Below are 15,566 nucleotides of genomic sequence, written 5' to 3'. Positions count from 1 at the left end.
TGTACTGTTTATTTGTTTACAGTTAGTGTAATTTTCCTTATTTATTTAATTTTTAATAATTCTAACTGTTATTACATTTAATTAACGTATTTCTCGCTTTTCGTTTGATTAAAATTTTTCTTCTGTATAAACAAACAGCCTTCCATCTGTTGTTTTGCTTTTGTTTTTGCTTGCGTTGTAAGTATTTATAAATTATTTACAAATTACGATTTAACGGTTGTACGGTAATTCAATTAATCTAGTTATTTCAATTTGTCTAGTTAAGTATGCAAGGAATTATACAAATATTTGCTAGTTTTTAGTTTTTATGTAAAAGCTTATCTCATTTAGATAAGTTAATAGCTCTCCCTAGCGACTAAATATTTGAATGTTTTTATTCTTGTTTTATATATATATATTTTTTTTTTTTTTTTAATAACAATATATTTACTTCCTTGAACGAAGTAAAGGAAGTATTGTGATCGCGAAAAATTTCGGTTTTCAGATTTCAACAGAAATATCCATTCTGACGATCCCTTAATCCATGTTGACTAGTCTCGGCTTGACGTCTGTACGTATCTCGCATAACTTCAAAACAATTAGCCGTAGGATGTTGAAATTTTGGATTTAGGACTGTTGTAACATCTAATTGTGTACCTTCCCTTCTGATTGTAATCGACTGAATCATAGTGTCCAAAAAAGCCCAAAATCCAAAAAGATTTGGATTTTTTATTTTTTTAACTGCAGTAATAAGCTCTCATTGAGAGCTTTTTCAACGATATATCATAAGTGGTACTTATTTTCATTGGTTCCAGAGATAGCCAAATAAAATTTTAATTGATGAATATTTGTATCTTACAAGAAGACACGTCAGTTCGAATTAGACTTCATATCTTTTCTGTTTTTTATTTAAATATATTGATATATTAATAATTATTAACCTCTGATTGTAAAAACATTTCACGATAAATAATTCAATAATAACAATAAAAAGAAAAAGAAAAAAAATATCGGAAATTATTAATGAAGTAAAATTGTATGTACTCTTCATTTAAAAAAAAAGAAATGTGCATATGTAATGTAATAGGCGTACAAGGAAGTGTCATGTGGTGTACACATCAGATTTTTTTATAACGAAATTATAAAATAAATATAAACAAATATATATAATGTATATATTTTTCAATAACGCAATTCTTTTTCTTGTATTTAATTTTCTAATATGTTTAGTATCAAACGTACGTATTTTCTCCCTAAATATTGTCTTATAGATAGATACGTTTCTTATTTAGAAACTAACAGAGTAAATTAAAGATATAGGTTTTAATGAGTTTTTAAAAAAGTATTCGTAAGACTTAATAAAAAAGAAAAGTAGTGTTAATAATGTAGCTGATTAAAATAAAATGAAAAAAATATATCAACTTTATGTCGTTTTCTAAAGGCAGGGTAGTTTCTGTTATTAAAAATGTTTTGCTTTATTTTTTTAAATAAGGTATTTCTTACTATTTGTGGAAGCTTATGTCATTTTAAGTATTTGCTGCTGAATGTTAAAAGTTTTATTGAAGTTGATATTTTATTACAAGAGCCCGGTTTATTCCAGTTACGGATGTTTCTATTTCTTATTGGATTTGAAGTATAGAATGATTCATTGACTGTTTTTATTTCATTTGCTATTAGTTCTGTTTCAACATACTGATAAAATTCTTTGAAAATTATCATTCTTTTGTATTTGTTATATTTGGTTCCTCAGGCCGTTAGCTTTGCTTTGTTATCTTATTTCTGTTAAGTTGTTTGAAATATTAATTACACCAATCGTTTATTAGTTAAAGTTGAACATTAATTACATCAATCGACCGAGATTTGTAATGGCCGATGAATATGTGACATCATCAACATTGTAACTTTTTTCGCCATCTTTCTCTTTCCTAGTAATTCCATTCTTTCTTCAGATCTGTTAACCTTTATGTTTTTCATCCACCGTTTCGTTTTCCGACCATCCTTCTCTCTATCATTGTTCTATGTATTCCATCCGATTAGTTAGTTTTTCTTTTTTCTACGCCATGTAGATAAACATAGCGTAGAAAATTTTATACTTCAGTAACTATTTAGTTGAGGTGCCTCACCCCAAATTTGTAGTTATACAAATAAAAAAAAAAAACAAAAAAAAAACGACGAAAACTCAACAAAAGTCCATCAGAACTACTTAAAACATCACTAAGCAACTAAAAACGAACAACAAAAAGAAAAAGTTACAAAACTATTAACGAAAACTGCAATAATAACCACGAATACTCGGGAGTAAGAAAAACGCAACCGCAATCATCAAGAGCTGAACCTAACCTAATTAATTATTTATTACTTAAATAATCAAAACATTACTGTTGATTAGTCAAGGTTAGCGAACGAAGCGAGCGTAGGTTAAGTTTGGTTAGATTTTATTTATAATTTCTTTACAAATACCTTCAAATATCCACCGGTTTGGAAGAAAAAATTGAAAAAAAGTGGCTGTCGGATTCCGAAAAAGTGCCCAATAATTTGTGTCTATAGAGCTTTAGTATTGCATTACTTGACCTTTAGAGATGAAATACTGATTCGTAACGTAAAAAATACCATTATAGAGGAAAAACGGGAAAACATTTTTTCCACAAAAGATTCCATTCTTAACAGAATTCGAATTTTCCATGCGCTATCGTACATTATTCTCTTTTGTCTGATTCATAACATATAGTAGTTTATAAATTTAAAATGAATCTAGTTTTGATGTTTTCTCATTCCAAACAAATTTCTTTTCTTTATCGTTCTGTTCATCAATATTATTTGAAATTATTTATTTACTTTCTGCATTTATTACGTGATTTATGCGGTATATAATGTGTGTAATCAGACCGAATTGAGAAATTTTGAAGTCTGTTGTAAATTGGTACTTGTATGACATTAAAAATGGTTAGATACGGATGAATAATGGCTGACGTGTTGACTTACACATCACCGAAAATATCGGGTGCTTGACTAAAAAGCGATCATTTATTAATAAAAAACCTTATTGAGAAAGTTACATTCGTGCATGACTATTATTTTATGTTACATTTCAATTTTCTGTTTTGTATTTATCTTGTAACACACTCCTTTAATAAATTTAATATTGTCTAATAATCACTTAATTATAAATTACATTCTGTAGCCATCAACAGTATTTACTAAATGTGTGCAGCCACCTGTCTCATGTTCTTTATTTGTTGTTGATTTTGCTATATATTTATATTGCGTCCCGTCAATAGCCACAGCAGAGACTACTACAGTACACTACATCTTGGCTTGAAGCTTGGTTCATGGTTACCGGCTTAACTTTTTAATCTGAGAAGACAAACTGTGAAGTCTTTTTTCATCTACGAGACCCCTTTATTCCGCAAGTCTTTCTCAGTAAAGAGCTAATTGCTATCTCTCCTGATGTCAGATTTTTAGGGTTATTTTTTGATAGCTGCCTTCGTGAATCAAACACATCAAAGAATCAAAAACAAAATGTCCCCAAACTCTTAGATATGCTACGAGTCCTTAGCAATACCGATTGGGATTGGTTTGCAACGGCATCAAGGAACTCCCACATGGTCCGACAATGCGGCTCACGCCACATTAACTCGCCGCTTATGAGCGGCCAATTTTCCTCTTGATCTCTAAGTTCCAGGGTGGCCTGAGGAGTTCTGGCTCCCCTCCAAGAGCTGGGCAGTCGAACATCATGTGTTCGTTCAACTGGGCCTCCCCGCGGACATACCAATTGGGATGCCGATCGGCCATGTATGTTGCATTTTTACTATTCCATAGTTCGTTCCCGTTTAGATTGTGGTTGTGTCGCCTACTTTTCAGGGCGCAATACCGTGCTTAAAGTGCTGTATGCTGTACATCATATTTTTCTGCGGCTGGCTACAGATACCTTTAGATCAAGCCCTGTCGTAAGCGTCCTTGTTGACTAGGGTGAGCCATTACTTTGGAATAGACGGGACCAGATTTTAGCATCTTATTTTATCCGTCTTAAAAGACAGCCAGATCACCCGGCTTTTGGAAATCCTTATCTTCGAAGATATGAGGACCATCCAAGTTATACTGCACCTGTAGATATTCGTACCCGGCAATTATTACATCTTATAAATGTTGACGCATCTTCCATTTTTCCGATTTATCCATCTTCGTATCCACCGTAGAGAATTAACCTTATTAATTTTATGTTTAACCCCACCATATACAATAAAGAATCAACACCACCTATTTTCTTTCAGCAAATGTTTCATCATATTCTCTCCAAGACAAATCCAGACGCAGTAGTATACACAGATGAATCGAAACAGTACGATACCGTTGGATGGGTATTTATTGTTAATGACCGAAACTACATGTTCGGTCTACCCGGTCTTACGAGTGTCTTTACTGCTGAACTATACACTGTACATAAGGCTTGAAAATTTCAAAGCCTTTATTCCGGGCAATGGTAACACGAAAATGTTTTTCGCCCTCCCCCCAAAAAAAATATATGCAGAATTAAACCGTGTGCATATTTGTACCAATTTTTGCTTAAAATTCAAGAATCAGTGGGCTGGTCTAAATGATTACTTTTACAATTTGAAAAATTTGAAGACATTTGTAGGCGTAAATTTATGTAAATAACTGTTACTTGGTAATCACAAGCCGTACGACGAGAGAATCTTATATTGTATTGTGTTTTGGGTAGTAAGCTTATATTTTGAGACACGGACATATATTATACTTATATATTGTGATACCCTAGTTGTATGTAGCGAGTAAAATCTACAAAAGACATTTTGTATTCATATTTGTTTCATAAAAATCTGATAATATTGTTATCGAGATAACAAAATGTATCGAACATTTTATCTGAAAATTTTTTGCAGGTAGGCGAAAAAGTATTTTTCGTAATAAGTTCGACATAAATAAAATAACTTCGACATAAACTATTCATACTTTACAACATGTGTTAGTATTATGTTAGTTTATTTCCACCGAGCGGAAACTTTTTTAAATGATTTTTTTAGAATAATCTTGTTGAGATAAAGAAATGAAAGTTAACAAATTTAGTGTACTTTTTTTAAATATTGAACGTTGGCTCCGGCTCTCTTTTGGTGACAATGGTTGTTTTATTATTCATCGCTCCTAGTATTGTAGCAAAAGATAACGAACTGTAATAAAATTTGAATCGGCTTTAAGCTTTACAAAGATTTTTTTGTTCTTCATTTTAAATGTATTAACAAGAAACCTTTCGGCAAAAAAAACTTTTTTTATTATGAAAATTAAATTGAATTTTAAATCACAAATAAATCTATCCTCCTCTTGAATGTTTTTACTTTGTACAAGTATTGTAATAGCGAAAAATTTCGGTTTTCAGATTTCAACGGAAATACCCATTTTGACCATCCCTGAATTCATTTTTACTAGTTTCGGCATGACGTCTTTATGTATGTACGTATCTCGCATAACTCAAAAAACGATTAGCTGTAGAATGTTGAAATTTTGAATTTAGAACTGTTGACATCTAGTTGTGCACGTACCCTTTTGATTGCAACCGACTGAAACAGAAGTGTCTAAAAAAGCTTTGGATTTTGGACTTTTTCTTTACTGCATTAATAAGCCCTCATTGAGAGCTTTTCAATGATATATCATAATTGGTACTTATTTTCATTGGTTCCAGAGTTATAGCAAAATAAAATTTTAATTAATGAAATTCGGATCTTAGGGGAAGGCACATCGGTTCGAATCGGACTTCATCTCCTTTTCTTTTTTTTAAAATTTAAATATATTGATTTATTAATAATTATTAACCTCTCATTGTAAAAAAAGGTTTTACGTTGAATAATAATTCAATAACAAAAAAAAAGAAAAAGTGTATATATATATATATATGAAAAAAATCAGAAGTTATTAATGAAATAAAATTTATTGTACTTTTCATTTTTAAAAAAATGTGCATATGTAATTTAATAGTACATCGAACAAGGAAGTCATATGATGTCCACATCAGATTTTTTTTTAATCTTATTTCTCGCGGGAGATACATTATAATAAAAGATTTGTGGGGGCATGAATTAAGATCAATTAAATTTTGGACTAATTTTATATGAAACATTTTTTTCTAATTTTGACGTTGGGTTATAAATTCCGGAAGAAGGTCGTGTGTCGTTGTGTGTGCGCGCGAGCGTTATTTACAACTAATAGAGCAGTTTAATAAAAAAAATTATGTTAAGTATAATATAAAAAGGAAGTATGCTGTTTGTAATCAAATGGCTTCTGATTTTTATATTTCTTTATTTATAAGATTTCGCAATTTGAAAAAGAGTGCGCAGAGTAGAGGACGTTGCAATCTGTTCAATTATGAAACAATATGCAACCCTTCTACGGCTCAATGATGAGATGATGATGATGATGATAATGTGCATGACATGTAAATGAAGTGTAGTATTGTACATATTCAGGCTGACCATTCCTAACACGTGTGGTTTATTGATCCCCAACCACCAAAGTATACCGGTATCCTCTGCCTAGTATTCAAATCCGTATAAAAGCAACTAACGTTTACTAGGATTTGAAAGCATAGATGAGAAATTTTTTTTCAAAATTAGACGTTATTGAAATTCTTTAGCTTTATTAGAACAGAAGGAGGTTGTAATGTTTTTTATAATCACGGATTTTTTCAATAATCCCAAAATATTGTCGTTTGAATTTTTTTTTTATTTGGCTAAATTTTATGACTTTGAGTAGAATATCTTAGCAAACTGTTGAAATTGTATGAATTTTTACAGGATTTACGAGATTGTTTAAATCGATAAGATTTTATAATTATTTTCCTTGTATTTAAGATTTAAAAGTAAAATATTGATATAGGTCATAAGGATATAAATGATATACATTTCTATCGCTGGAAAGGCTGTATGCGGATTTCGGGAAAATTCAGCAACATCTTAAGAAATTAAATCACTTAATTTATGTTGATGTATTGTCTTAATGTGAAACAGGTCTCATATTTTAATTTATCCTGTTTATTCGATTGATGTTTTACGTACTGATAAAAATTCCGATTGTAGTGTTTGGTATTTTGCCTACGAGTTATTTATGATGTCATTATTTGATTCTTTATCGCATTGATAAAAAATCAGATAAGATTTAATAATTTTTTTACCATCGAATTGTGTTATATAATATATATATATATATATATATATATATATACACACAAAAGTTTGAATAAAAACTTATTTTTTCGAACTTGTATGCACTGCATATCAATCAGTCCATCATCAAAAGACTAGAATCCACACATTAAATTATTTTGTTAATTTTAAGTCAATAATTGCAATTAGATTAATATGAATCCAGCTTCACTGGACTTATTACATTGATTATAGTACCTTATGCTAAGAAAAATTGAACCCTGGAATGTAAATTCCTATGAGAAGTGAAAATTGGATGATCTCTGAACATATGAAGGAGATGGATTAAATTTGTTTAATGGTTTCTGAAATTTGTAGACATAAATTTTGGATTGTAGTGTATCTTAATAAAAATAATAATAACTGATTTACGCAGTTTTCTAACATTAATAATTATAATTAAGACACAACTGAATAATTTTATTTTAATAATATTCTTTAAAAAAAATAATAATAATAATTCCTTGACGTTTTATCCTATTTTTCATCCATTAATTTTTCTTTTGTGTGTGTGTGTGTGTGTGTGTATATTGAACAACCTTTTATGGTCGCTTTGACCATCTGTTTATTTATAAAAGGGTATAAATTACGTAATTAGCATAGGTACTTTCAGAGTCAAACTTATTCGTACAGCTAAATTTTCCTTCGATTTATAAGTATGATTATTTTAGCAGTTTTTTTGTCACATTATATAGCCAGTATTAAATTTATCCAGCTGTGAGAAAGCAGAATATCAGCTACTAAAGCACCTTGCTCTTTTATTTTGACCTTGACATAGAATATTTAGCATTCTTTCTCGGGGAGTTGCCTACTACCCGCTTGTCCGTCCGTTTGGTCAGTCCTTCCATTCCATAGCCGTGCTGCAGTATATACTGTAGAGGGCAGTGTACTCGGTTGAACGACATGTTTGTTGCCTTTTATGCTACGTAGGTATAATAGCAATAATTCTTCTCGTCTCTTACATCAGTACAATTTATTAATTTTAAACAAATCGCTATCTATCCCGTCCGTCCATCTAATCGTGCTATCTCGACGTGTAACGGTTTTATTTAATTAATTTTGATAACGACCGGTTTCTCGTTTGTTTTAATTATTTGGACGGAACGCACATTTCTATAGATTATTTCTTAATTTCTTTTTGTTTAGTATTAACAATTTAATTTTGTAGTTTTTGTTTTGCTTAGCTTTAATGCAAAGTTAATGTTAAATGTAAAAGAAAAGAAACAATTGTTCTGGTGTGTGTGTGTGTGCGAGAGAGAGAGAGAGAGAGAGAGAGAGAGAGAGAGAGAGAGAGAGAGAGTGCGAGCTATCGAGTCCTGTGATCTTTCATTTTTTATTTTGTTTATTTATTTTTGTTAAACGATATTTATGAATAAAAGTGATCACTGATAGATGATTTTATTTATTATTTTTTTCATTTAGTTATTGCTCATATTTTAATTAATGATAATCTTTATATTAGCTGGACAAATAATAATTTTGATTATTACTCTAACGTTTACCATAATTTTATATTTGATTCTCAGCTGTTCTCTTATTTTTTTCTCTGTTGCGGGTTTTAATACGTTCATGTCCGTTTATTATGAGAACTTAACACGAGTGTAATCGAATTTAATTGAAATCAAGGCTAATATTACGATCGAATGTGATTATAAATAGTATGATTTAATGTATTAGTTTATGATTGTAATGATTTTTGGTCATTTGAAAGGTCAGATAGTTGTTGCCGATGAGGTGTGTTATAGTAAGCTGTTTTGTCAAACTGTGCGCTACCCGGATTCAGATCAATTATTCAACACCGATGTTCACGTCTCCGTTTTTACCGATTACTTTGTCAATTGAGTTTAGAAGTAACAGGTCTGATTCGACTTAATCAACGTGAATCTAAGTAAATTTATCACATAGCAATCCCCTGGTTAAGAGCCTGTCTTCGGAGAGTTTAATTGGCATTAAAACACTTATGGAAATTTAATAGCTATTTTAACTGAAAAAAGTTTTTTTTTGTATTTTAAAAACTGCACTTCGGTTGCCAATTGTTCTTACTGGTACATATAGCATGTGTTTGTTTTCTATCCACGAATCATTTGTTTGTAATCCATCGAGTTAATTCGTTTATGATTAATGAAAGCGTGATTGTGGAAGTTTCTTCGGCGTGGCGAAATTGATCGATTTTATAATACGTAGCAGAATTTTAGATTATGAATTTTGAATAGAAATTAATATAGATAAACTCTTGAAAATAAAAATCTTTAGGGTTCAATTAAAAAAAATTACCTCTGATTCTACTAGACTGTAATTACAACCGTTTAAAAATTAACATATTTGCTATATCGGATAAGATTTTTATGATTAATTTACCGTATTAACCTAGAGCTTGTGTGTGGGATTAAGGTATAAAATAATTGTAGTATTTGAAAATCGCTAAGCCCGACTGGGATTCTAACAGGACGCCTATTTGATTAAATTGAAAATTCATTTTCACAAGGCGAAATTTGTTAGATGTGACGTCTAACTAAATTTGTTAGAGAATAGTTCAGATAATGGTTTTTTCTTTTTCCGTTTAGCCTCTGGAACCACCGTAAGGCATTACTTCAGAGGATGGGATGATGATGATGATATGTACATGAACATGTACATGATATGTACATGATGATGACATGATGATATGTACATGTAGTTTTGTACAGTCCCAGGTCGACCATTCGTGAGATGTGTTGTTAATTGAAATCCAACCACCAAAGAACACTGGTATCCATCATCTAGTATTCAAATCCGTATAAAAGTAACTTTACTAGGATTTGAATCTTGGAACTGTCGACTTCGAAATCACCTGATTTGTGATAAGTTCACCACTACACCAAAGTTCAGATATTGCTTGCGCAATAAGTAACTTAGTTGCAGATCTCACATTCTTTGTATTTAACTATCGCTTTACTGTAATAGAAAGAGCTTTATAAAATATCGGTTAAATAATTTTCTTCATTAATTTTAGAGGATGTTAGGTTAACTAATAACTTTTGTTATGACATTCTAATAAAATTGTGTCGATTCTTTGTACATGTATTTTAACATTATTCTGATGAACTGCAAATTAAAGAAAATGACGTGAAAAAACTGACCTTTATATCAGTTTCAGGGAAACTGAATTTCTTATTTTGCCGATAGAAAATCATTTTAATATGAATTGAGAGTATAACCGACATACCTTATTGGTATGATTTATGATGCTATTTTAATGATTTAGAAGAACTGAAACATCACATCGTGTGTGCATGTATAGAGAGAACATGTTCTTATTTTATTTGTTCATTGGCTGTCTTTTGTATTCACATTTTAGCTGCTTTTAATAATTGAAATACGACTCAGAAATTTTTTTCAGTTTGTTTAATTTTCATATATATGTCACGATTCATGCTTTTGTATGATTTTCAAAAATGTCTATTTTTGGTGAACAAAATGATTTGAGAAATTTTTGAGAGAATTTTTAGTCTGGTCTGTAATCAACATGTTTGGTAAGTGAGTGAACGTCTGTGCTGCGAGTGTGTTTTTCTCACACAGACACACACGGAGATATATTCTAATGAGTATATTAACATGTATTAATTTGGGATGCCTTTTTTTTAAAAAAAAAAACATTAATTTGTGTAATATACTCAACGTTTTCTAGTTATATATATATATTGTATACCATTTACCTGGTTATGTTAAAAATGAAAGCTTTCACTGCTTGTTTTATAGTCCTTGGTAAGTTTAATCCTGTAGTGTTTTGAGATGTATAGGTTTACTTTTATTTTAGTACGGTAGTTACATGTTTTGCATAAAGTTCATAATTCATTCTGAGATTCATTGTTGTAAGTTTAAAATTGAACAAGAAACCCATGGGGCTACCGATATTTGCAATTTTTTTTCCTATGATGTCATCCAACAAATCCTGTATTACCATTATGCCTAATAGTGCACATATTTTCATTAGATGAAAGTGTCAGTTTATTAATGGTGAATTGTCTTCGTGAACAGAAACCTGTTTAGATGGATTTTAATGTTTTATATGGTCTTTATGAGTGATGCTTCGTAGGAAGAACAGTTCAATCTGAGTGCACGTTGAAATATCTTTGACATTCATGGCTCATGCCTAGACTACCTTAAACTGGACTGGTCTGAACTGGCTTTACTTAGTGTCAGTTTTTTCTTAGTAATTTTTCTCAAGGGAAGGTAATTGTATTCTTTTATTGAATATGACTATCAAAAGAGATATTTAACTTGTAAAATATTCTGACAGAATAGATAGTTAAGAAGAAAGGTACTTATGTTTATATATAACATAAATTGTACATTTTGCTAGATATGTCATTTTTTCATATTCAGATAGTATTATGTTGTTGATGGGAATGAAAATAAAGTATCGCATCATTTGTATAGATTACCCTGGCCAGTGTTACTGGTATATTTTCAATTTTTAGTACTTTTGTTGTTTTATATACTGGAAATGGAGTGATGAGTTTTTTAAATGCTCCAGTTTTTCCAGCAAGGTACAAGAATCACAGACCAAGTTAATGTGTTATGGATACTAATTTTTTATTGTTTTATGATGCAAAGGAAAAACAGTGCTCAAATTTCTATTATACAGATTTTTCAAAATTATTGTTATCAATTTTTTACTTAATTTTGCCAACTATGTAGAACGAAAATTTACCTTGGACTATATTAATTGTTACTTTTCTTTATAGCTCTTTTGTTTAAACAAGTTTTTCCCTACTGTTTTGACATGGTTTGCAAAAACCACATTATGAATGTTTAAAATATTTGATTTCAGTTAAAGAGTTAATAACAGAACATGTGATGAGATTATGTAGGCGCTGTGATCCGTGATTGAATAATTTCTATTAGTACTACCCTTCTAAAAATCCTTATTCGTTTTTAACTTGCCATTATTTGTTTACATGCAATGCCTTCTTTCGTCGTTACTGAAACGTTTTAAACTAAAAAATTTCTTCTATGTCTTGTGAGATGAAATTATTTTTGAAGTAAATTGAATTTGGATTTTGATTTAAACTTAAGTGGTACAGTATTCAGTTCTTTATATCTCATGAGAGTAATAAAAGACATCCTGTATCTAATTTTATTGTTTATTGATGAAAACTTTAAAACCTGATAAAATTATTTTGAAAATTTGAACTAATTTTTATTCATGCTCAAGGTTGTTAGAAAAGGTATTTTGTGGTTTAAAATTATTTTGCATGATGAATCAGTTGTTTTATTTGCTTAATCCATTCGAATGATGAGTGGAAGTGGATGTCACTTTTTAATCTGCAGCATTAGTGACTTTTGTTTATCATAAGGTTTTAACATTATTATTAGCCATCTTTTGAAGTTCTTTATAAGTAAGATATTTTTGCTGAATAGCTCCACTTTTATCATTGTTTTTGTGGTCTTGGAGTTCCCATTTTTTTATAAGTTTCAATCTTAACAGTCTGCATTTTTTCTCCTCTGTTTTTAGAAGCTTTGACCTCTTCAACCGCCTTCTTTTGTTTATTTGTTAAAATAGCTGTAATTGTTTATTTCATTTTAGTATTTTATAAAATGATATCTCCAGTTGTGTTGGTAAACTCATTTCAAATGTTTTCTTTGTTTTTTGTGCATAGCAATTTTTTTTTATATCTGTTTTTTAGCTTTAGAAATTTCTGTTGCCAATATCTTTGTTTATTTTTTAAAAAAATTAATATTTTACGAAAGTAATAACTTTTATAAGATACTGTTGCAGTAACAGTAATTTAATCTGTGATGTATAAGTGTTCAATGAATTCGTTTTATTTTTATTTTTTTGTTCAACTATACATGTAATGAATTTATTTTATTTATCAGGGTCCAGGGCCAGCGAGTGGGTCCAACCAGCCTCATCAGCCTTTTTTCCCACCTCAGGGTCTGCCTCATGGTTATCCTCCTTTTGGACATGGTACACCGCTGCAACCAGGACTTTTAGGGCATGTTCATCCTAGCCAACAGGGTAATTATTAATTTTTACTTGATAATTAAATAAAATTAATTATTTCATAAAATTTTATTTAACAAACTGGTGGAAGTCATTTGAAAAGATTATCTAACCATTATTTCATATTTATAATGATTGTGTGTTGCTAAATTTGTTTCTTACGATTTTATTTGAAAAATGGTTAAACTGCAGTAATTTAAGCAGCTTTTTCTGTATATTGCTGCAGAGAGAGTGTTGCTGAAGTCTATATAAAAGTCTTTGCTAATAATATAACATTGCTGAGGCAGATGAAGTTCTACTGTTTGTTATGAAGTGTGTGAGCTGCTTAGTTTAGCTCAGATTGAATGCAACACACATTTTAATTCTGTGTTAATGCAATGTATCTTTATGCTATGTTAAAATTTATAATTCACTATTTGAAGTGCTAATTTGTCAAAAGCAGTTGATAAAAAATATCAAAAAAAGGAAGCGATCAAAATGAAATCACATTTTTACTTTTACAGATTGTATTTTGGCATTGTACATTATCATTTTTGCCAAGTTTTGTTAACTTAAATAAAATTTCAGATTATTTTTTATCATTCTGATTACTATTTATAGGTGCGCATTTTAAAATCTATTTATCAGTGTTATTTGAAATGTATTTATACCAAATCATTTGTGGGATTTGACTATACATTGTAAATTAACATTACTTCATAAATTTTGATGTTCTGTACTATTGTAAACATGTTGCAATTCTTCATTTAATTCCAGGTCATTCACCGCCTCCGGCGCACAATTTTCATAAAGATGAACGCACACAGCGACAGTACAATAAATTACGTAAAAAACTTGAACAGAAACAAGTTCGTGGTGTTACTCCTCCAATATCACCTAGGAAAGGTAAGTTCATACTTCCAGATATCCTTTTTAATATAATGATGTTTTAAATCTCTTAAATTGTTTTTCTTAAACCCCAGCCACATTTTACGTAAACACATCATTTGTAAGGTTGAATTTTTTGTTTAGAATTTTCATTATATAATACTGAAAATTAGTTATCTGTTCTATATTTTAAATTAATTTTGCTTAGAATGTCATGTTTGATTTTAACATCATGATGTTTATTTATTTTAATTTTTGCAGGCATTTTACTATTATTCTTAGATAAAATAATTGTCTAGTGTTGCAAATGTATATTTCACATTATGGATTTTTATAAAGGAAACGAGCATTTGAGCATGTTCAGTATCAAATCTGCTTTTGTCTGTGTAGCAGCAAGATAAACATTTTAAATGTAATTCCTTAAAGTGAGAATTCAGACTTATTTTAAGTTTTTGGAGCTTCTCTGTTGAGAGTGTAATATTCACAGCACTGAGGTAAGCACTGTGTTTACGGTGTGGTATTTGAGAAATTTGAATTGCATGTACTGGCATTGTATTAGGAAACTGAAATACTTTTTAATAGTCCGATATCAGGGTATTCACCTACCACTAGTTTATTCACAATAAGCCAGTGCTGACCTAGTTTATAATTAATTTTATATTTTATTAATAACTCTTATTTTCTAGTAGTTATCTCATTTTAATTTTTTTTATTTTGCTTGATCATTTCACCACATAAGATTGAAGCTTGTCTGTGGGATATAGAAATGGGATTTTGTAGCATATTAAAAATGTCATGCTTGACTGGGATTCAAACCCTGGACCCCGACATGAAAGGTTGAGATGCAACCACTCCATCATGGAGATCGATATTGCTTTAGCTCTTTTAAAACCTTTTTATTTTTTTAATTTGAATCTATGATTTTAGTTGAGAACTTCCTACTGTTCGCCAGTGAATGTCGTATATTGTTTAAAAAGTTCTATTTCTTGAAATTAAAATAAACCACATTTTTATTTGTAATTGTTATTATCATTCCTTGTTATTAGATTTTGTAAATGGTGTACGGCCCAGGAAAGGTATGGGAGGAGGTAGTGTAGGGACATCAGAGGATGGCGATGGAGAAGAGAGTAGCAGTGTTCAAGATGAAGATGATGATTCAACATTGTCTTTATTAAATGATTTCTTAGCTAACATCAAACCGCCTCAGGTATATATTTTAAAATTATTTTTATCTTTTATCTCTTTTATATATAAAATTATTGGCCTAAGCTGGCTTGAGCCTACTATGTTTCTTTTTTCATCTCCTCCCTGGGCTGGATCAACGTGAAGCATAAAAACACAGCCCGGGGGAGTGTCCATTACTCTAATGAGCCTACCGGCTGTAAGTCTGGCATGACAGGCAGGCCTGCTGGTAGGATCTTAATTTCCTTGCCCTGCATCTAACTCCAGTGCAAAGCCACCAGGTCCGACAAAGTTGTGCCCAGTGTCCCCACCCTGGAAGCCAGGACTTGGTCTTGCAT

The 15,566-nt window shown here is 30.4% G+C and overlaps 1 protein-coding gene across 6 annotated transcripts in view; it reads left to right on the top strand.

Moving 5' to 3' along the window:
• Positions 1-15,566, top strand: part of mtgo (miles to go) — a 570,373-nt gene that overhangs the window by 511,173 nt on the left and 43,634 nt on the right. For all 6 annotated transcript variants that reach the window (XM_075356873.1, XM_075356872.1, XM_075356874.1 and 3 more), the window contains 3 exons: positions 13,053-13,194; positions 13,936-14,064; positions 15,093-15,253. In XM_075356873.1, the coding sequence (XP_075212988.1) occupies positions 13,053-13,194; positions 13,936-14,064; positions 15,093-15,253 (432 nt within the window). The remainder of the gene's footprint in view (positions 1-13,052; positions 13,195-13,935; positions 14,065-15,092; positions 15,254-15,566) is intronic.

Source organism: Lycorma delicatula, chromosome 2 (assembly GCF_047948215.1).
Source record: "Lycorma delicatula isolate Av1 chromosome 2, ASM4794821v1, whole genome shotgun sequence".
Taxonomy (NCBI): Eukaryota; Metazoa; Arthropoda; class Insecta; order Hemiptera; family Fulgoridae; genus Lycorma; species Lycorma delicatula.
The sequence above is the reverse complement of the archived record's forward strand: the minus strand, read 5'-3'. Positions and strand labels throughout refer to the sequence as shown.